Source organism: Botrytis fragariae (assembly GCF_013461495.1).
Source record: "Botrytis fragariae strain BVB16 chromosome Unknown tig00000045, whole genome shotgun sequence".
NCBI lineage: Eukaryota > Fungi > Ascomycota > Leotiomycetes > Helotiales > Sclerotiniaceae > Botrytis > Botrytis fragariae.
The window spans coordinates 1,887,697-1,910,640 of NW_023500991.1; the positions used below are offsets into that span (position 1 = coordinate 1,887,697).

General features: G+C 42.7%; 8 protein-coding genes across 8 annotated transcripts; 7 read left to right on the forward strand and 1 right to left on the reverse strand.

Moving 5' to 3' along the window:
- Positions 1-1,037: 1,037 nt before the first annotated feature.
- Bfra_003773 (putative u3 small nucleolar rna-associated protein 5 protein) lies at positions 1,038-2,243 on the reverse strand (the record flags this gene model as incomplete). The annotated part of the gene is made up of 1 exon (XM_037334177.1): positions 1,038-2,243. The coding sequence occupies one exon, from the start codon at positions 2,241-2,243 to the stop codon at positions 1,038-1,040; it is 1,206 nt and encodes a 401-aa protein (XP_037194264.1).
- A 2,523-nt stretch (positions 2,244-4,766) lies between these two features.
- On the forward strand, positions 4,767-7,717 carry Bfra_003774 (putative transcription regulator bdf1 protein; the record flags this gene model as incomplete). The annotated part of the gene is made up of 3 exons (XM_037334178.1): positions 4,767-4,870; positions 4,964-7,310; positions 7,367-7,717. 3 exons carry the CDS (start codon positions 4,767-4,769, stop codon positions 7,715-7,717), a joined length of 2,802 nt encoding a protein of 933 aa, XP_037194265.1.
- A 1,510-nt stretch (positions 7,718-9,227) lies between these two features.
- Positions 9,228-12,184, forward strand: Bfra_003775 (putative fad dependent oxidoreductase superfamily protein; the record flags this gene model as incomplete). Its single annotated transcript, XM_037334179.1, has 3 exons — positions 9,228-10,094; positions 10,150-10,720; positions 10,809-12,184. 3 exons carry the CDS (start codon positions 9,228-9,230, stop codon positions 12,182-12,184), a joined length of 2,814 nt encoding a protein of 937 aa, XP_037194266.1.
- A 525-nt stretch (positions 12,185-12,709) lies between these two features.
- On the forward strand, positions 12,710-13,672 carry Bfra_003776 (uncharacterized protein; the record flags this gene model as incomplete). Its single annotated transcript, XM_037334180.1, has 1 exon — positions 12,710-13,672. The coding sequence occupies one exon, from the start codon at positions 12,710-12,712 to the stop codon at positions 13,670-13,672; it is 963 nt and encodes a 320-aa protein (XP_037194267.1).
- A 2,256-nt stretch (positions 13,673-15,928) lies between these two features.
- Positions 15,929-16,819, forward strand: Bfra_003777 (uncharacterized protein; the record flags this gene model as incomplete). The annotated part of the gene is made up of 1 exon (XM_037334181.1): positions 15,929-16,819. The coding sequence occupies one exon, from the start codon at positions 15,929-15,931 to the stop codon at positions 16,817-16,819; it is 891 nt and encodes a 296-aa protein (XP_037194268.1).
- A 1,357-nt stretch (positions 16,820-18,176) lies between these two features.
- On the forward strand, positions 18,177-19,184 carry Bfra_003778 (uncharacterized protein; the record flags this gene model as incomplete). The annotated part of the gene is made up of 1 exon (XM_037334182.1): positions 18,177-19,184. One exon carries the CDS (start codon positions 18,177-18,179, stop codon positions 19,182-19,184), a length of 1,008 nt encoding a protein of 335 aa, XP_037194269.1.
- A 1,190-nt stretch (positions 19,185-20,374) lies between these two features.
- Positions 20,375-20,997, forward strand: Bfra_003779 (uncharacterized protein; the record flags this gene model as incomplete). Its single annotated transcript, XM_037334183.1, has 3 exons — positions 20,375-20,419; positions 20,725-20,865; positions 20,911-20,997. 3 exons carry the CDS (start codon positions 20,375-20,377, stop codon positions 20,995-20,997), a joined length of 273 nt encoding a protein of 90 aa, XP_037194270.1.
- Positions 20,998-22,014: 1,017 nt separating this feature from the next.
- Positions 22,015-22,929, forward strand: Bfra_003780 (uncharacterized protein; the record flags this gene model as incomplete). Its single annotated transcript, XM_037334184.1, has 1 exon — positions 22,015-22,929. The coding sequence occupies one exon, from the start codon at positions 22,015-22,017 to the stop codon at positions 22,927-22,929; it is 915 nt and encodes a 304-aa protein (XP_037194271.1).
- Between the last annotated feature and the right edge of the window lie 15 nt (positions 22,930-22,944).

Consider the following 22,944-nt stretch of genomic DNA (forward strand, 5'->3'; position numbering starts at 1 on the left):
CTGTCCTGTCCTGTCCTGTCATATCAGTGGATTGATTCACTCTATTCACTCCCAAACACGACTGAAACCCATCTTGTTCCAATTCCAATTCCAATTCCATTTTTCATCGCGAAGCCAATCAATCCAATCAATTCTAATTCCAGATCTCCCATTTACTTTTATTTTTACTTTTACTTTTATTTTTATTTTAGTCATGTGATATGATACAATACAATATAATATGATATAACATAATATAATACAATCTATCAAAATTATGTCTGTATGTATGTAGATATGTAGGTAAGTAGGTAGATACTCTTATCATTCTATTGTATCAAGTATGTACCTATGTCATGCATACATTTAACTTTCGACCTTGACACTTGGAGACCTGCATCCATCCATCCATCCATCCATCCATCCTATCTAATGATTCATCCCATCTAATGATTCTGATCTGACATCTGAGACACGAGATATGAGACACGATGAATCACGACGACAAGAAATGAAAAGTGTGGTTTTGTGCGTCGATGAATATGGCCTGGTGTAAACCTCCTCTGTAATTATAATTTTTGTATATATAAATACCTAGGTAGGTAGGTAGGTGGGTGGGTAGGTAGGTCCATCTACAGGAAAAGACCCAAGCATTCCCGAAATTCATTCGAGTAAATCTCACAAAACCATATCTATATGCTCGGCTCGCTCACAGGAAGAGACACACCAGGTATTGCTACAACATCCATCATATTGACATTTAATCCGATTGATACATGTGTATCCAAGCGCAAGCTCAGCCAAATATCTATCGATTCGCCTACGAAGAAAAATGCATATATAATCAAGATATCATATGCTCGTACCCATAGCCGTTAGATACAATACAATGAGAAAAAAAAAGGGAAAATATCCTCCTACAAAACAAATGTGTTCTTTTTGAGATCCCCCTACACCACACCTAGGAAAAAAGAAGAAGAGAGAAAAAGAAGAGCATGCAAAAAACTCCAAAACCATGCAAACGCCCAAGATGCATTGAACAGTCAAAACTCTCTTGATTATCTTCTATTTTGGAAACGATTGCCTGTTAATTTTTGCATCTTGGATCGTGGTGGTCCTTGTTCAGCATCATCACTCTCATCATCTTCTCCTTGCTCGTCCATATCATCGTGATCAACTTCGTCCTCATCTCCAGAATCCGCATCAGTTTCTTCGGCCTCATCATCTATTAAATCATCCTCACTATCTTCTTCCTCTTCATCAGATTCCGCCACCATACCATTAAGCATTTCCTCTTCAATCTCAGAATCCGAAATATCTTCGAGATCTCCGTTCTTGGCGAGTCTTTGAGGTAATCCATTCACGATCACTTCCTCCTCGTCATCACTTTGACCTTCAACGTAGATGACACCCTCATCATTATCCTCGCTGTCTAATCCCGATCGATTTTGCATGCCTCTTCGTAATTCGATTTGTGCGTCCAACATATCCAATTTGCCCTTCAAAGATAAGAGATGTTGTAAAGCTTTTGATCTCTCATCGAGAACTCTGTTGACCTCGGACAACTTCTTGATGAGACCTCTTTGAGTTGCCAAGTAACCACCATGTGTAATCATTGACCATTGAACCCAAACCATGAGACTACCAGCTCTACCAGGTCTCCTATGTAATCTTTCTGCCAACTTTTGTAGTAAGATTGCAGCGAGAGGAGAATCGAGTCTTTGAATTGTGGCTCTAATCGTACTGAGATCCGTCGTGTGTAGGCAGGATTCCAACAAGGCGACATCGTTTGTCTTGAGGGCTTGAGTAAGAACTGTTCCGAGGGATGCGCCAGAAGGAGCCTGGATGGAATTTTGAGGGTATGAAAGGGTTTGAGATTTAGAATCTGCGAAAGCGGCGGCAACATCGATAGGTTCCGAGGCGTTTGCTCGAACAAGATCTCCGAATGTTGGTTCTCCATCTTCCTCGGCAGCTTCAGCTCCTTCATCTCCCATTGTCACATCTGCGTTGACATTGCCATCTTCTTCGATATCACTTCCATCCTCCTCTACTTCCTCCATATCATCGTCACTTTGTTCTTCCTCGTCGCTGGATATTTCAACCACTTCGTTCTTCTTCGCTCCGTTTGTCTTCACCTTGCTTGCAGCTCCTCCGCCCGATACCACAGTTTTCGATTCATCCAAGTGACCAGTTCCAAATGACTTCACACCTTGCTTGACCATTGGTTGACCAAGCTTGGTCGGGAGCTTTCTCTTGGTCGACATTTTGTTGGTTGGTTGGTTGTGCGACGTACGAAAGAGGGTGGAAATTTGGATACGACGAAAGTTAGGTAGATTATCTCGAAGTGAGGAATTGGCGGACAATCAGTGAACGGTCTTCCGAAAGAGAATTGATTGAAAAAGTCGAACGTGAATTGGACGTGATGACCCAATTGAGATTATACGAAATCAATACGCTATAGTTTCAAATGGTGGTGGTGCTGAATGAGGTGAGGTATAGTCTCTACCATTGAAGCTATCAAACCAAAACTTCAAGAAACTTTTTTCTACCCAAGATAGAAAAAATAAATCTCGATCACGTGGAGTGGCTATCGTGAGCACCAAAGAGTCGATGCGGGCCAGATAAGGTGGATCCGAGAATGGAAATGTGGCTTAATTCTGTTGTTGATGCTGCAGTGATTGGCCCAGTAGATATCCTTCTTGTGTATTGATCCATTTTAACCTTTGACAATCCTTGCCGAGCCTTCCCTTTCCTCACTCCATGTGGGGCTGGAGGAGCGGATGAGCAGATGTGATTGGCTCCTACGAGGCAGCCTGCAGATTAAGCACAAGGTGTTAACAAGTTGACTAATAGTGCATTAGGTTTAGTTTCATGGTCATCACTTGCTATCGTTTAAATATGTTAATCGTATGTCCCCCCGAAAGTTCTCGTCTTGCAACCAAATTTTTTAAAGGTTGATTTTGCGACAGCCTTCTCATTCGTCCAAAGCACTGAAGAGCACCGACCACCCCCGATCAACAGCCAAAACCTCACTCAAAATACACCTCACCTCACCTTACCGTGCCTCACCTCTCCACGACACATGACCTTCATCGCGACCATCCTGAGATCATCAAAATAAGAAAGAAAGACGATAACGATTTTCCTTATCGATTCAATATCCACGAACACCACGCAATCCACTCCCACGACTAACCTCGAAAAATAATTCATTCTTCACTTGTACTATGGTGATTTGAGTGTTTTGTTTTGTTTTTGTCGTATTTTATCTTATCTTATTTTAATCGTTTCTCCTGTCTCTTTGTTTACATTGCTTGATGATATTTTGAGGACACACTTCTTGATATTCTTTTCCACAAACGAAAGGAATAAGAGCAATCGCAAAAGGTTAACAATTCTCTCTTCTCTCTTCTCTCTTCACCCTTCACCCTTCACCCCTCTCTCCTCCCGCCTCTTTTTCCCCTTTCCTTTCTTTTTGTGGCGTGAAGTGAGTGACGGAAAGGAAGAACGTTATTGCCGAGAACGACCGGGGGTAAACGAATTCCATTCTCATTCATCCTTTGTGCTTTGGTTGCGCGCATCGGATCAACTTGGAACGACGAAAACGAATTCATTTCTCTTATTCATCATTCATTCGTCAACACCATTTTGGAGAGTGAAGAAAGAGATTCGTATTAAAACTCTCCCACAATACGAGTACGGTACTATCACGTCAGGTCAGGGTTTTAATTATCAATAACCTGTATTTGAAGTTACATACACCCACTAGTTCACGCTAGATCGGTCTTGTTTACAATCTCGATTTTGGGGGGGGGAGGTCTCTTTCGCTAGTTGTACCTTTTCACGATAAATCGCGTCGCGCTTCATCTCACCCACTCTCAACCTCTCTCATTGCGATTTAATTTGATTCCAATTCGAACCAGGGGATTGAGTACAACATTATTTCAATCTCTACATCACAATCATCAATTCATATCACAATTGACGATTCACTGGTTTCACCACATTTTCAATCGAAATTCAAAGAGCAAAAGAAAAAGGGAATTCTAAATTCCGAATGACAGTCGCGTGTCTTCTATCAAAACAATAGCACCCAAAGAGAGCTCGCAACTACAGCTTCCAGCTTCCGACCTACAACATATCAACACAAACAAAATAATTACCACTTCGCGATTGTACTTCCCCAAACAACAAGTTCCATTGTTTTGTTTTGGGTGGTAGTCAAGCTTATCAAAGTGGAAATCAACCAAGAGTGCAAGTGGCCAAATATTGATTGAACCTTTGAACCTTCCTTACCTGTGAAATCGCAAGGCTGCAACTCAAACTCTTTGTCGCATATCGACGAGGCTGCGCCGAGGATTAAAATAAAGGCAGGTCTAGGGAGGGCATTCACATATCCCGCCACCTTACCTCAATAGGTTCATACATTATTCTATATTATTTGGTTGCTGGCTACACTTCGGTTTTGCAGTCAATACACTTTTCTCTTTCTTCTTATTCACTACATTCAAGTCGCGTGGTCTCTCGAGCGCAATCTAACTAATTTACTCAACAGTACTTTCAACCAACTTAAATAATCCCTCTTGTCGCAACATAACCATCCATCCACCTTACAACCAAAAATCAAAACTATCGGAATTCACACAAATTCACAAGAACCGATACATTCGATCTTGTCGCATTGCTTTTCTTTCAATCTCTCAAACTTCAACCACTAGCCCAAAGCTATCTTTTTATCAATTTTGTCGCAAGCAATACCTCTGTGAATAGAGGATCTCTGTTTGTTGATGGCCGTCATGACCACCCAGCATTCAGAAGATGTAGCTTTGGAGCAAAAGGCAATACCCGTTCCATCATCTGATACGATGGCTTTGGATCTTAATATCAACGGGTAAGTCTTCTCTACCATGATTTCTTTGCTCAGTTTCCTTTTTTTTTCTTCCTCATCTTTTGTACACTTATATTTATCAATGAAAAATTATAGATCTTCTACTCGAGATGATACCAAAACTGAAGAACAACGAACAACCTCTGATATTGAATTGAAAAAATCCCTCGCGCCCGAAGTCACCAATTCTGAAACTGCTGAAATCACCTCTACCTTGAAGTCCGATGGGGGCTTGAATGTAGAATCGCATACCATAAACAGTTCCATTCCTCAGTCCACAGTAGCTGAATCGCATGCGCAAGATTCTCCCGAGAGTCAAAACGTATCTCAACTTCAAGACTCGAATACAACATTTATTTCCGACGAACCTCTAAAAGCAACCGAAGAACCAGACCGTACTGTATCCGATCTACCTACACCAGCTGATTCAGTGCCCGAGGCTGCAAACGATACTTTCGCACCTACAGCAGTTCCACCTATTGTCGAAGCTCCTGTGTCCGATATGCGGGATGAAGTATCTCCACTTACTCAAGTACCGGAAACCACACGACAACCTTCATTGCCAGCTTCAGAGGACAAGGCAGAGTCATTGAGCTTGGAACGAGAGATTTCTGCACCAGTTCAAGAGACGAAAGCCGAAAGTGTTGACGGCATGAACCTCAGCTTCGATGCGCCCCGACCCGATCTACCCCCATCATCTCCCAACAATGCCCCACCTTCTGTTGACATGGATCTTTCTCCAAAGCCGGAGCAAGTAACTGCCAACTCCACTCAAGAATCTGCGGCTGCCAATCTTGGTACAAGTGATGTTGATATGACAGATGCGCCCGCACAACCACAGGTTACAAAAGTTGCTCGTGAGCGAGAGGACGATGGCGAAGAAGAACCACTTGCCAAACGTACCAAGACCGAGGAAAGTGAGGAACCTCGAATCCCTTCGCATGTCGGAACCCCAGCTCCTGCGCACAACGGAGTAACTACAAATGGTGTTTCGTCCTCCAATGGCAATGTGTCGCGCCCAATCACTCAACATGAGACCAAAGAGATCATCAAAATCATCAAAAACATCATCAAGACTGCTGCTGGAAAGAATTTCAGAGCTCCAGTCGCAATTCTTTGGCCTGGTTTCGCAGATGCTTATGCACAAAAAGTCAAGAATGAGGTTGATCTGAGTACCATGGAGAAGAAGATCAAGAGTGGCGAGTACCCTTCGATCCAGGCCATCATGGATGATGCCGTGCTTCTTTACGAGAACGCCGTTGCTTTCAATGGTCTTGATAATCCCATCACGGCCGCTGCCAATGATGTGAAGACATCGATTATCACTAAGCTAGGAAGTCTACCACCCGAGCCACCAGCCCATGTTGCCAAAGCCCAAGTCAAGAAACCTAAGCGACCCACGCCTTCTCTTGATACTGCTGCTCGCACTCCTACTGCTAGAAGACCATCTCGCGGATCTACTGGCGCTGCTGTACCCATGAGTGCTCCAGCCCCAACTTTTGCTCTTGATCCAGTCACCAGCACGCCATTAATTCGTCGGGATTCAACAAAAGACGGCAGGCCTAAGCGTGAAATCCATCCACCAAAAAACAAGGATTTACCTTACTCTTCCGCTAGACCTAAGAGCAAGAAATATTCTGTCGAGCTCAAGTGGTGTGAAGAGACACTGAATGAACTGAAGAAGCCAAAATACTTGGCGTTTTCTAGTGCTTTCATGGATCCTGTTGACCCCGTCGCATTGCAAATTCCCAATTATTTTACTGTCATTAAATCGCCCATGGATATCTCCACTGTCTCTGAAAAGCTTCAAAATGGTGCCTACACCAGAGCGAAGGAGTTCGAACAAGATGTGAAACTCATTTTTCATAATTGTTACAAGTTCAATCCAGAAGGCAATCCCGTCCGTGTCATGGGTCAGCAGTTTGAGGAGGTATTCAATGGACTATTAGCTAGGAAGGATCGATGGATCGCTGATCATCAACCTGTTGCTGTGACTCCCGACAGGGATGAAGAGAGCGAGGAGGAAGAGGAGAGTGAAGATGAGCCAGAGCCCGTTCAAGAAGCACTACAAGGTGCTGCTACGGCCCGACTTCTTTTCGAACAAGCCAAGCTTATTGATATGTTATCAAAACCGGAATCCCCAGATGCCATTGCCTTGCAGAGGAAAATTCTTACTTTCATTCAAGAGACTGTCGAAAAAGAAAAGGCGGCGGCAATTGCCAAGAAACCTAGCAAGAAATCAAAGCCCTCTAAACCAGCTAAGAAAGTTAACCCAACGAAAAAGAGCACTACCGGACCTCCGAAGAAATCTGGAGGAGTTCGAAAAGAAAGATCCCTGGGAGTCCTCGAGAAGGAAGTGATTTCCCAAGGAATTGGCCAGTTACCTGATCACATTACTGCGGAAATCATGGAATTGGTCAAAGAAGCACATCCAGAGATGGTGGTAAGTAGAAAAATTCTACATGCAATAATTTTAGATTGTCTAACCTTATTATTTAGGTCGAGGAAGATGGTACCATTGAAATGGAAATTGAATCACTCCAAGTACATCTTCTCTGGAAGATTTATGATAGCGTCGCCATCCATTCGCCAGAAACTGTCGTCAATGTCAAAGCGCAGTATCAGGATAAAAAGGAAGAGCCTCGTCCGCTTACGAAACCTGTTCAAAAGAAGAAGAATAAGCCTATGACAAAAACTGAGCAAGAACGCAAAATCGCATTGCTCAGAGAAAAGGTTCAAGATTTCAAGAAAGGGCCAGGATCAGCTTCTCAAGAACCCATCGAGAGCGTCGAGCAACATACGCAAGACGAATCAAGTGGTGATGAGTCTTCAGATTCCGAAGAAGAGTAATCTCATCTTGAATGAACCTCCATCCTGGTTGCGAACTTGGGAGCTCATACTTCACTGTCAAATATCGGGATTTGTTACGACAACTCTTAAGAAAATGGCCTTTCAAATTGTACATTATCTTCCCCCCACACACTTACGGGCACGTTGTACAATACCAAACTTTTCAAAAACTCATTGACAGCCCATTTGATATCATGCATTTCATTCATCGACTTGCAATTTTTATTCGAGTTTTTCACTTTCGAGGATCTGGTTTTCAAAATGCCTGGAAGACTAGAATAGGATCAGTCGATGTAGCACATGCTTTATGCGTCCTTCAATATATTCATGACATTAGGAATGGGGAAAAATGTGTCTAGAGATGGAGGGTTGGAGGACAGTAATTGAGTTTTGCTTTTTGATTTACACATGCTGCCAGTACCGCTATCATGCGTGCTGATAATGAACCTTGATCGATCGTTGGTCAATTTACTCTTTTATTTTGGTAGGATGACCTTGATCTCGTTGCTTGATTACCTCGCGCACTTTGATTCATTGTTGTGGCGAGTGATGGAAGGCGGTGGTGGAGGGAAATCGTAATTGGGGGGCGGGTGATTGGGATGAAGTGTATGATATCAGAGATGGAGTGGATAGTTTCTTTTTGCGAATGTGCAAGCAAGAAATGAATTATTTAGTGAAGAACGCAAGTGGTCAGGCGAGCGAAGGCAAGCAGATCTGATCAGATGAATGCTAGAAGAGGGGTCATTAAACGAAATATCGGATCAGCGAACCGACTGAAAATAAAAGGACGATTGAGAAAACATACATGCCTCTCTATTCACTTTACTTCCCCACGCGGGGGTGGGTGAGAAGTCATAGGTAGTTTGATCATATCAATAAAGATTATTATACGAAAATGAATTGGTATTTACATGAGTGTGATGTGATGTGACGACCCTCGACTATGGTCAAGTTGCAACATTTATTCCTTCTACAATCTTCTTCCTATCATTACCTTCCTCTTTCATATCATTGGCCCTTCTTAGCATACTTACTTAGCCATCCACCCCTTGGCATCAATGAACCCAGTAGACTGGCTCGTCTCGCAAGGGTCAGATCCATTTCGGGAATAGGGTGATGATGTCGTCACGTGCACATACGCAGGCAACATCCGAGAATGTAGCTTACTTTGATTTTTAATCACTATTCTCACCATGGGGCGTTTCATACTCAATCAACTCAACCTGGCCCTATGTGACGGTATGGTTATTTTGTAAATTAAATTCGATTGAGTCATATGAACAAAGGAATTAGCCATCACAGTGTAGTTACCGGTTTGCAAAAATACGATTCATCTACATGCGTGGTTATTGGAATTAAGTTTGTTAAAGAGCACGGAGACTCGTGATCTCCCCTGATTCTTGTCCTGTTTGGAGACGGAATTTGGATAAATAAGGAGTTACGATTTTATAATACTACGGGATATATTTCCCCAACGAACTCGGCTTTTTACTCGATAGAAGACAAGATCATGTCTTCAGCACCTAATCTACGCAGAAACGGCAAGCGTCCTTCGTGTGAACCGTGTAGGATTGGGAAATTGGCTTGCGGGCATGAACAGCCATATTGCGGGAGATGTGTGAAGAGGGGATTAGAGGGAAGGTGTTGGTATCATCCCGCGCCTATGAGTCGCGGGAGGGTGGTCGGGGAGAGAGGAAGAACTGAGGAAGGCGGGGGAGCGAGTGGAGATGGGGGAAGCGTGAAACGGAGGCGAATTGGTGAGCGAGTGAAAGGGAGAGGTGAAAATGGAGAGGAATGGGTTGATGGAAATGGAGAAAGAGAAAGAGGGGGATTGGATAGCTTGGCCAATGCTGCTGTTATGAGAGACGTAGAGAGAGAAGAAGGCGGCGGAGAAGATATAGAGGCTCCCTCAACAAATCCAAAACATTCCTACAACATCTCCAAGTCAACCATTTCTCGAAACAATTCTCCTGGTATGCTCACAACCGAGGTGGAAACCCAGACCACAAAACTCACAAACAACGTATACCGTTCTTCCCGCGGATGTAGATCTCCAACCCCCAATCGTCAATCTCACACATATTCGTTTCCAAACTCTGTGGAATTAACGCGTGGAAAGCCAACAATGAATAATAATTGGAGTGGGCCTAGTTACAAGAAGAGTAAACGGTTCTGGGGGCCCACAAGTTTTGGGGCTGTTTTTAGGAATGGAGAGGGGAAAGGAGAGGGGAAAGAATTGGAAACAGAAAGAGGGAGCGGAGAAGGTGATGAGAGTGGGAAGAGAGAAGAGATATTATCAGGAGGAATAGGAGGAATGTTGGATATTGGGGAGGGTGGAAGGAAAAACCCTAGTTCTTCGCCTTTTGGCCCGCCGCTTGTGAGCTCCCATATATCATTTCATTTCTGCTTTCCAAAATCTAACCTTCTCAAAGCTAGGAAGAAATAGACCGACATCTTACACAATTCGTTGTGAAATGATTACCAAAGCACTTTGGAACATACCCTCACTTTCAAGCTGTAATAAACTTTTAGGGCGGTATCACGATCTTGTCGAATTTTCAGTCATGCCCGAATTTATGGTCAAATATTTAATTTCGAGTATCTATGATACATTTGGCTCAATTTTAGCTGAACCTCGTAGCAAAGAGAAATTCATACCTTTCGTCGAAACATTGCTCAAGAACGAAGAAACACCGTTACCTTCATCTCCGGACGATGGTATCGCATGGCTCAATACTTTTAGTGGGCCCAACATTCGATTTGAATCTATGGGGCTCTTGTTTTGCTTCATAGGAAGAGCATATCAGAGTCTGGTGGATGGAAATCCATTATTACAAAAAGAGGAAAATCATGGGAGGAATAGAAGACAGACAAGTTGGAGAATGAACGAGTGTGCAGATGTTATGGGGAAAATGTGTGATTATACGGATACGGTAAATGAGATCGTGGTTGCATTTCGGTTGTCTATTTATGTGTTGGAGAGTTCAGTGGTGGGGGATGAGAGTATGTTACCTTTCTCTTGAATTCGGAAGACTCTGTCATGATAATGCTTGTTTCAGAAGATGAGCTAACATAACGCTCAAACATTAAGATTATAGTAATCTCAACCGACATGGAAACATGATAACAGCAGCGTGTGCTATTGGACTCCACCGTCTCCCCCATCTCCCTCCTCACCTCCTAACCACAGCCGCCGAATACAAACGTCGATTGTTCGCTTCAGTTTACACCATGGACAAATGTTCCTCGGCTCTCAACGGTACACCACCTGGCATTTCTCGTCTTTATTGCCGTCTTCAAATGCCTTCCGATCTCTCAGAAACAGAACTTTTCCTTCCCCGTGCTCAATTGCAACAAGCAATAGCTGCTTGCGATGAGCAAGGATGGAATCGGAAAGGCGAAATGTATTGTAGTACTTGCTATAGAGCTAGTCTACAAATCTACATGGTCAAAGAAGAGATATTAGAAGGAGCTTTAGGAGTGGATGTGGAGGTTAGTCGTGAACGCATAGATTCTCTTCTTTCTCGTACTGCCTCCTTATCTCTGAATCGACCACCGCAGTTCCAGTTTAATCCAACATCGACAGGGAGATTACTATTTGTACAATTAATCATGTCATTTGAAGCGCTACAAAACACTCTTTTGTTATATAGACTTGCAGTAGCAAATCGCCTAGAAGGGAACTATATTCAGGGGTTACTGGATACGGCAATGGAAATGTTGGAAAAGGTCATTATGATGTGGGAGAAGAGGGATGTGTTGGTTGGGTTTGAATTTTGTTTCGATTGGTTTATTACGAGCTATGGAATTCCAGCGGCAGGTGTAATCTGTGTGGAGTTGCTAAAAAGGATGAGTGGAAATTCCACCTCTGCTTCTGGCTCTGAGACGAGGAAAATGGGAACCCAAGAGAAAATTATGGCGAGGTTTCCCAAAAGTGTAGCGATTCAGAGATTGACACTCTTTGGTGCATTTCTGGATTGGGTGAGAGATACGGATGGGAATTATGCATTGTTGAGAAGAGTGAGGGGGGTGGTGGGACGCGTTTTGAAGTGGGTTCTCGATGGGGGAGATTTTGATAGGGAAATGGAAATGGAGAAGGCGAAAAGCAACTCTAGCCAAGAAGATTCTTCCAGGATGGCTCAAAGTACAATTGATCCAGCCCAAGTTCAGACTGAAGAATTTACAACTAACATAGGAATTGAAAATGAAACAAGAGCCGAGGGGCCACAAGTATGGGACAATGCAGGTGTTAATTTCCTACCGCAGCCTGCGCATACTGGACAGACGGGTTTTGATGATGAGTTTACGGCAAGTTTGGATTTCAATACGGGATTAGAATCGCTCGAGGGGATGGACATGGAAGAGATGTGGGGACAAGTTGATTGGTTGAATGCAGGGGATTGGATTGGGGGTGTTGGAACGGGAGGTGCGGGGACTGGGAATGCAGGCTTTGGATTTGGGTTTTAGGTAATGTTTTGGTGTGTTATTTGTGGCAGGTGTTACGGTCCTCGGAAACTTAATCAGAACTATTGTCAAAGGACTCTGAGGGAGGTACAGCGATACGGTGGTGGCGATGATTCAGTAATAATTTAGTACGGTATGGTGGAAATGGATCTGAGAAGTCGTAGTTGGATATCTAGGGTTGACTTTGTCAAATGTGACACGGTGTACGGCAAGTCTGATGAAAATGCCTTCTTTGAATGAAGTGGGATGAAATTATATGGTTTCGATGATGCCAATACAGCAGAGGTAGACTTTCTTTGCCGTGTTAATGACCTTACGGCGTCTTGGCTGTATGGACGACTGATGAACTAGGTCATATAAGTTCTACAGTCCTCCTAGAAACCCTGCTCCTCTTTCAACACACAATTCGATACAAGCAACCAAAGCAATACCTACGAATTACCCACTCAAAGAAATTTGCCATATTTTCCACTTTGAGTATCCAACATATCGTCGATATTCATCATCAAATCACCACTTACCAAAGCTATGTTCTCTTCACGCAGCAGTCCGAAATCCTTCACGAAGTTTCCTAAATTACCCCTTGAGATCCAACGCTTGGTGTGGAAATTTGCTTCTTTTGAACGCCGCCATGTACCCGTGGCTGTGAAGAGACGTCATCATCTAAGCAAACAAGTCACTGGAGAAGATGAATCTAAACAGCTTGTCAGATTCCGATCCGATACTCCCATTCCCACGCTATTTAGTGTTTGCCAAGAGTCGAGACTAGAAGCCAAGAGATACTACAAGAAAACCCTCGTAGCCGAGCACAACTTCAGATTCTTTTCCATCAGTCTCACACCTCGATTCTACATCAATCCCCACTGCGATGTCATTTGTCCCGTTGGTGACTTATTCGGAGATGTCACAGTTATGCTCGTAGCCGCGATGCACAAAGCCCAGTGTCAGAGCATCGCACTCGACCAATCACAATGGGGTGAGCTAGCCGATGATTTCAACGGACCAGTACATCTCGATCAATGGCTAACCAGTATCGTGCGTCCTCCTCACGCCTTAAAATTAATCACTCTCTACGCAGGAGCAAACTATGGAACCCCATACAAAGATGGATCTCGAGGCTTTCCTCACACCATCTCATCGGTAGATTGGAATACCATCCGAAAGACAGATAAATGCACACTCGGAGTTGTGATTTCAGATCTCCATAGATCTATCACTAGATATAGAGACCTAGTTCCAAAAATGGTACAAGACCGTCGTGATGTTGAAAAGGGTCTTGCGGATCCGCCTACACATCAATTATTAGCTAGACTACCCGTTTTTCACCATCTCTCGACGGAGGTTTTGGAAAAGTGGACGCCTCCCAGGTTGAGGTTGTTGATGCATGCGGTTCCGGAGTCGCTTGGTTGGATTTTGAGATCGAAGAATCCGTTTGAGGTTTGGCATTGTGGGGTTGAGGGGTGTCCGAATTGTCCGTCGGGGAGGAATTGAGGGTGTGCTTGTTGGAGGGGTGAGAGAAGTGGGAGGTGGAAATGGCATATTTAATCGGGTCACTTAGTTTGGCAGGAAGAGTACGAGAGATTTAAGCGAAGACCTTTGCTGGTTAGCTTTAGGATCAGGGGATTAGGGGAGGGGTGGTAGATAGACTGACAACTCATTGAATATCATTATGATACTATTTTAGTCTGTTGAATCATTAAACAGTCATGAATAGTAATGTTGAGCATTTCTACATAATACAAATTCTTACTACACTTTAAGGTCTACGCGCATTATATTGATTAAATGCTTTGATATCTGCGATTTTTTTAGCATATGCTATTAACCGTATTACCTTTTTTGAAATATAAGAAAAAAAAACGTCTGGTTAGTATTTATAAAGATTTAAGAGACAGGAGGGTAACTAACTTACCTTTTCTTGAAAAAAATCTTGATACTTCTTGCCCAACTTTTGCATGGTCAGCAATTCCGAAAATCCCCAAAATTCAAAATTCGCCCTGTGCAAGAGGCTTGTATTGTGTCTTCCCACGACACAAGAAATGAAGAGGATTTTCAGAGGTATCACGTGAAAAGTGTAGCATTGCATACAAAGATCAAATGTGGATACATGCAGATGCATCTCTGTGGAACAGCAAAACAAAATATTGAACTTCAAAAATGGGTAATTTTATTACTAGTACCCCCAATCTTCCTAATCAATACTACTTTGGAACCTCATTTCGCCCTTTAACTCCGCGATCAATATCAACTCATCTATCATCCATCATGTCCCTGCTTTTTGAATTCACGGGCCCTCTTACATTCACATTTATGACATTGCTAATGCTTTATATCTTGTGGACGATGCTTCTTTGGGTGTCACCGATTTTTGTGTTTTTCTTTTCGGTTTGGATGTTTTTTGTTAAGGCGTTTCTTTGGGGTGTGGTTTGGGTGCTTGTGGTTATCTATCTTGTGATGAAGATCTATGAGGTTTACTCTAATTTGCCGTGAGGATGGGATGGTTGGTGGGATGGCTTTCAATCTCAATTGCGCAGAGAGAATGAGATGATAGATGCTGGATTCATTTGAGGAAGGAAAGGTCGTGGATGGAAATTGTTGCGATGGATAGAGGATAGGGAATTCGGGAGGCGCGAAGAGTCCCATACCATATGAAGTCAAGACCAGAAAGAAGGGTCACCGAGAATGCCAATCCAGCTTGAAGTCTGGACAGTGTTTGGTCGAAAGCGGCGTCAAGGCTTGTTGGCTTTTGATGTTGTAGTGGCATGTGTTGTGGAAGGAAGGTGACAGGCGTATTTTGCGTTTGCTGGATGAGAATGCTTCAAGTGAGTGGATAGTCGTATGTCTCGAGCTCTACCAGGGGATATGGATCGTAACATATCTTGTGTACAATGATAACTTTATGCTACACGTAAGTTATCGCAGCAAATCCAATTACCCTCGTGTGATACGCTCGCACCTGGTGAACCATTGGCTACGGGAGAAAGAGAGACGGCAGTGGGAGGAGAGTTGTGGATAACATTGTTGACTGTTAAGTGCGGGGAAACTAATAACTGTTGATACCCAAGGATCGCAAAATCAATCTCAATACCGAACGCATCGAAGTAACCAGATACCTTACGGAATACTTCCGACTCGATTTATACATGGAAATTGCATGATCTCTTCCAGTTTGAAAACTCAAATACTTCATAACATTTCATGACGTCGAGGATATACTCAAATAGCTAGTCTCGGTAGTGTGGAGGTTGTGAATGTGGGGTCGGTGATGAATAGTTCTAGATTCTACGGTCCTCCAAACTTCCGATTGGTCAAGTGTGTATGTAAGCCCGACTATCGATATGTTGACATCACCTCTTGGCACTGCTACCTGGCTTTGAAAAGTCTCTGCTTCAGAACACATCGTTCTTCTCTGAACTATCAAATCGACAGGATCAATACCTCAAACCTATTATACTCGGCACAGGACCAAAGACAGTGAAGGGATAGCACTGTACTTCGTTCGGTCGCACCTGTCTAAGAGCTCATCAATGCATCAGGGGATCGACATCGTCTAAGACTCTCATTCGGATTTCCGTCAACCAGGCTTCTCAATAGTTGGAACTGCAGTTCTATAGCAGAGCGCTTTATATATCTGGATCGACTTAGAGTATATCGGTTTCTTAAAACATCGCATTATATTCAAATACTTGAATCCGCATTGGATCCGCTAGCCTTATACATCAGACACTCATCAGTATTCAACCCACCATGGATCAAACCATTAGTTCTCCGTCTGTTCCTAAACCCGTCGCTCCCAATCGCATTGGATTCCTCAAACTACCCATTGAAATACGATTCAAAATCTGGGAACTCGTTGCCAATCAACCACGCAACCTTGACATCTGGTACCGACGTCTCGGAAATTTTGAAGAGGAACGAAGGCGGTTCGCCTGTCAGGTGACTCGCTGGGTAACTCTTAGTGCCATACCCTCAATTCTACATGTATCTCGAGAATCTCGTATCATCGGCCTCAAATTCTATCAATTGGATTTCGGAATCAACATTCCAACATATTGTGGAATGAACATTGTAAGTGAGCCGCGAATATACGTCAATTGGGATAGAGACAGAATTGTTGCTGCGCAGACAAATGAACATGGATATGGTGCCTTCAGCAAAATGATTAATGCAGATGAACGTCTATGTGGCTCAAAGTTGCATAAAGTTGCCATTCGTTCTGATCATTATGACCCGGGATTATCAAAATCTCTGGGGCGTCGTATCAATGAAATACTCATTTATTACGAGCCTTTTGTATCCTATGATCGACTCAAATCGAGGAATTTAACGATTGCATTTGAGCCAATTACTGGGGTTGATTTAATTTGTAATAGGGAGAAAGAGGCGTTGGATGCACATGTTGCAGATATTGAGAAGGATGAAAGACGGTATGACGAAGAAGTTACACGAGCGTTAGCAGAAGGTCAACCGATCCCTGAGAGACTTAGAAATCACATCGTTGGTTCTTGGAAAAAGCCGACGGTGAAAGTGGGGAATATAGTGATATATGGAAGGACGAGTGATAATGGTAGCGAGAATGAGATATGGACTTGGCAAGGCTGGACTCCATTGAATTCAATTGATACTGCCACAAAATAGTTGACGATTGGTTCAAGAAGTGGTTCCACAGATCCGAAAAGATTTTGTTCTAAGATTTCAATTCATATCTAAGTGTTGGAAATTCAATTGTCTCATCTGCTAGTTCAACTTTTGGGCCGCCTACAATTGGAATGCAAAGAAAATAGAATGTTCAAGCGGGTTGTGTACTATGGAAGATTTAATACAGAGAGCAAGATATAGTCAAGAACTGTGACTGGACAACCAAGAAGATGATATTTCTGATTCGATATGACTATTATTTCTCGAGAGCCGATTTCTAGGCAAATTAGCTAAGCTGATTGAGACTGCCGGATGGGTTTCGAGAAAGTGTGGGCATATACCAGGCCTAGTTCATTTCAAGATAGTCCTTCAATAGTCATATAGCTGCTCGATAATGCTATGATTCTTCCACAGAACGGTTGACACTGCTAAAATAATAACTCTTACGATTTGAAGAAGACGCAATGCTTGTGAGGTTATTTAATTGTCCGATCAGAATCAAAACATTAAAAAGTGGTATGAAGCTTCTCTGGATCAGGTGCTGTTTTACTTGTTCCGTTATAAGCCAACGCCTTAATGGGTCAGCGGACTGAACAGGATTTATGGAGGCGAAAGATGTAAGCGAGACGATAAGTGTTGTAGATATGCAAGTCTTGATAGTCTTTCAGGGGTAATATGTATGCTCAATTATGATCTCACTGAGCGAGAAAGATTGGGAGGCTTGAATTTTGATAATTGACAAGATCCATAAGTCTACATTTCCAATCATTGACTAGCTTTCTCATTACCATGTTATTCCACAAGATAACTGTTTCATCATCAAAGTTACGGTTGTAATAAGAATGTGACTGTACCGTTTTATATATGTTCTAGCGTAGTTCGCCGTTTTCCCCGGAAAGGTTCACAGATATAACTGCATACAAGATCAAGTTTAAAGAGTCTGTACGGCACCACGTCTGAATGTCGCGAACTTTGAAAATCACCGTTGTCTCAGTGATTAGCGACATGAATCGAAGCCACAATTGTTAGTGTCTCTAGATATGTGTTTACGGTGAACATTTATGTTTTTAAGAAGCCGTATAGCTGTATCATTACATAGCATAATCTCATCATGTGTGAAGTTTGTGACGCCGTAAACAAATTTTACAAATCATAACCGTAAACAAAAGGATTCAATACTTTGAGATACTTACTTAAAGGAAGTTCCCCCCCTCCGATCAACTCTTTCGTTCTCATTTTGTCAACATCAAAGTCGACTGACACCAACTCACTATTTATCTCTCCACCATCGAAATACAATTGTCTCACGATTAAATTTTACAGTCATCGAGCCCTAGTAACATCATCATCACAAAAGATGTCTTACTCCTTTTTCAATCACTCTGCAGGGGCTACAAGTCACAAGAGAAGCTTAATGCCAAATGCCAATGATCGCGGCCTCTCTTCGTTTGAAGAAGAGCAACAAGAAGAATGCTCTGATTCATCCATCACCCGGGAGTCTCCGAGAAACAAACAATGCCGGCGGTCTCCTCCACCTCCCCGACCAAACTACTCAATTGTACCCTCAACCATTAACCTCGAACAGCAATCTCATAAGCCCCATCTAGACACGTTCCCTAAGTTCATGGACCTTCCACTAGAACTCCGAATTAAGATATATGAATTCGCATCTCTAGAACCGAGAGCAGTTCCTATCTGGCCCGTCTATACCGACCGAAAAAACGACGACGTCGAATTTCGATTTGCATCCGAGACTCCTGCCATCATGCAAGTCTGTCACGAAGCTCGAAGAGAATCACAAAAGCTTGACATCTATGCACCAACTTCTGATACCCCATCTCCCCTTCCGCGTATCTGGTTAAAGCCTAGTATCGATATCGTTTGTCCTGTCCGCAACGGGAGTCCCATATGGACAGTTTTCCAATTCTTGAAATTCAGTCAAATGATAAATCGCTTCAATATCGAACGCTTATGTATTGATTCTTTTGAATTTCAATGTTCCCAGTTAACAGACAATTTGCACACGTTTGTCGTCATCCCAAAGTGGATGAATCATAGTCTTCGCCAGATTCTAGCTTACAGTTCACTACATCCGATTAACATCCGTCGTCAGCCTCTCAGAATCGTCAGTTCGACCAGGGTTAATCTCGAACGAGATTCTGAGGAAGTCATGCTGCATTCTATGGAGGCTGATAGCAGATTCGAAGAACTGGAAGATTTGATGGGGAATCTCAGCTCTTTGCAAAGTGCTCAGAATGAGTTGGATAAGATGACGGGTGAAAGATTGGTTCACATGCCTAGCTGGCTCTATAAGCATCGGACAACATGGACTCAACCGGAGCTTATATGCTGTGCGGCCTTGTAGACTGAGGCTTTGAAGGATATTTAGGTTTGATGTTGAACCATTGGTCGATCGTGTTGGTGCACTGTTGAATGGCACAATGTACTTGCTGGGGAGTATAGGTACTGCCGACTTACGTCATGAGTGGTAGCAAAGTGCATTCTGTGGGATGTGGTTCCTTCCTCTCCGATAGCAACTGACTGTCTGGCAGCCTACTTATTCGGATCTTACCACGAGGTGCATGGGTACAAAATTTGGGGGATAGAATTAGGATGATAGACATCGCCTCGGGCAGTTCCCTAATTCTTCGGTCATGATCGCAGGAAGAACTTCTATTCTTTGCGAATATTTGAGCTGTGAGCTCTGGGTCTACTTTTCATCTTACATTATCTTAGGTACATAGATCAGGCTCCATTCCAATAACTTCCCACGAAATAACAGCAACTGATTCATTATGGATCTTGTGCCCTCATTCTGTATCCCGTGACCCAATGTTTTGTGATCAATGTACAAAAGGAGAGTAAATTTTTGCAAACAAACCGAAGTGATCATATTAGTGCCAGTTATACCAAACTAACTATGACCTCGTGATCCTAAGTTCCAACGATTTTCTTTTGCTTAATTCCATTAGCTGCAGCAAATATTACTTTCTCAGTGCACATTGCAGGTAGATACTACTCATAGAAATTCTAGATCATGGGCTCTCATGTTTTGCCATCGAAACAATATCGTCCATAAAAACTTATAAAGCTCCCAGAATATAGAAGGTTCGAAATTCTACTAAATCGAGACTTTCGAGCACGGTCTCACTGTTGTTAATATCACCTCTGGTGATTCTGACATCTTCATGATAGGTCTAAAATGCATTGATTGATATTGTGTATTCTGTTCTAGGTCCAGAGCTACGAGAGCTACATGCAATACACTCATGCTTTAGCGCACCCTCACGTGTGTATACTCACTCGTATCGCAACGGTTATATATGTAGCTGCGAATCCTGAGTATTAAGACTTGCTAATTCTCAGAACTAGACGTACTACAATGGCACGTGAAACAAATCTTCCTATCAATAATTCGAGTCAACTGGAGAATCGCGTGAAATGTAGTACAGCTTTCTGTTTTCTTCAGCTGTTGAATATATAGATTCGCCTAGCACCAATCAAAACGCTGTAAACAGACTAGCGAGATATTGGCGCTATTATATTTACGCGAAAATGGAGTCATTTAGCTATTTAACAGTCACTGTATCTCTGCCTCAAGTAAACTCGACAAAGATAATTCCAAGATTGAGTTCAATTTTCATAGCAAATCTTATAGATATGAAGACGCGTACTCGATGAGAGTTATTTGACTTCATTAAGATCATATTGATTAGTAAGACACTAACTTTCTACACAAGTTCTGAATACCTGATAACATGAGTCGAATTCCTTACCGCTAATAATTCACACCTGAACCTGTTTGCAATACTTTGCTGCTGCTAACTGACTTTTTTTTTAAATAGAACTCTCTTGATATCAAAATTGGGATCGATCTTCAAATCTTCGACATTCAACCTATCTAGCTTCATAATCAACCCACAGAGCTCTTTTATAGCAGAGATGTAAGCACATTCTATGGCCCATCAGGACCACTTCATTGCTGTCATGCAATGAAATGTTCTAATGACTTGATTGGAAAACTCGCCGCAACTCATTCACTACAGGTCAGAAAAAATCATGATAGACGCAATGAGGGAACTTAGGCACAGAGGTTGCCTGAATGCCCAGAATGGCGTTTCGGAAAATCACGCAACTGGCAGAGACCCAGGAACAAGTTCTTGCTTCCTTGGCGTTAGACCTGGTAAGGAGTTTGGGTAGAAATTCTATAGGTGGATTATTGTATAAGATGATACTTCTTCAGCCTTATTCAATCAAGAATGAGGACATCCTCGCAAGGTTCAATGAAAGTTCATGTTCAAAAATCACAGATTCTAGGAAAGTCTTAGAGTTCTCGATGAATATTTATCAACATTATTTAGTGGTAAGTATGGTCACTTCTGATTATGAGCAAAGACGGAGGGTTGTCTTGTAGGAATGGAATAAGGATGCGTGGTATCCGAGTGGTTACGAGAATCCTATTTGGTTTTTGAGAGAAAGGATGGGTGTATAGGAACTGCAATTCTTGACAAGCTATGGGCAGCTTTTATGACCTCTAAATTAGATATATTTTAGTAAGCAATGTATCATTAATAGTGTTCCCCTTCTCGCCAGACCTTCTGCCTTAAAGCACACAGGTATCTTTGATTTACATCTACAACTTTTAATAAATCTCTATAATCTACATTGTTATCTGTATGTGATTTGAAAAAGAAATCAATATTTTCGTTAGAAGCACGTCTTACGCTAGTACTAGCCTGAAGAACTAGACACTCAAAATATCAGCTACATACAATGATTCACACCATTGCACCTCTGCAAGGTTTCGTACCGCTATTGTACCGTATTACCGTAGTATTAAGCGAGCTGTCGTACAAAGTATGTATTAACTCAGTTACGGTGTTTTTGACTCATCCGATTTATAAATACAATGTTCAATAACCCGTGCTATCTTGCTACGGTCTTAGTCGCTTAGCTTGGTCGTGTCTGGCTTGTCCCCATTCCCTTAAAAGCTTTTTTTCCCCGTTCAAATTTCTGATTATTACATTCTCTTCTTTACAACATCCAACAAATCCACTTCAAAAACAACTAAATTTTACATACAAATCTCTTCTTCCAACCAGATTCCTGAGCTCCGAAATCCACGAGCATTTCTGAGACCACATATCATCATCGTATCAGAAAACCCGAAATTTCGACTTCTTCAAGATAGAGTCATGTTTAGAACATCTTCACAGGGGTTCAGTGGCTCGCAACAAAAATCCTTAGGCTTCTTGGAAAAGCACTTGAGCACCTTTCACCAATTCGCACTTTTACCAACAGAAGTGCGACTGATGATCTGGAAAGAGGCTTGCCGGGATGAGCGTACCGTTACTGTCTTCTCGAGCGATAGGGTTTTGGACGCGAAGTTCTCTCAAGGTCATGGCGACTTACGTTTCTATACTTTTAGAAGTCGCAATTCAATTCCAGGGGTCCTTCACGCGAACAGCGAATCCAGGTTTATCGGAAAGAAGTTCTACCTGCCCGTCTTCGACACTCGAGCAGAGTTTCCACTTGTCACAACATTGGGTACTGGAACAGCCGCGTCAATCTGGATCAATCCATCAACCGATCTCATCTGCCCCATGACATCTATGACTGATGACCAATGCGACGCTCTGACCAAGAAGATGCGCGATGTAAAGGTTGAACATATTGCTCTGAATGATTGTGCATTCCAGAGATCCGCATCGATTCCTTGCGACAAATGGGGCACATTCTCAACGATGATGTCTCCTTTTTGGATGCACGAGAACATCAGAGAGGTCACAATTTATACCTCACGATATCTGGTTCAACCCGATGAAGACATCCAATTAACTAAATTCGATCGCAAAGTTGCATATCCTCCCAAGGTTATGAAGTCGAAGATGGAGATTGCGCGTCGACAAAACACATCTTTTGGAAATCTTCAAAAGATCTTGAAGCAACAGCTTCTTGAAGATGGGAAGAACAAGAAGCACGGCCGAGATTGCGTCAAGCTCGATGCTTGTCCACAGTGGTTGTTTGACTGCCGTGGAAGGTGGACTAGACCAGAGCAGCGAGAAATGGTTGCCAATCCAGTCAATGCTGTCACGATTTTTGGGAGATAGATTGTTTGCGCGGAG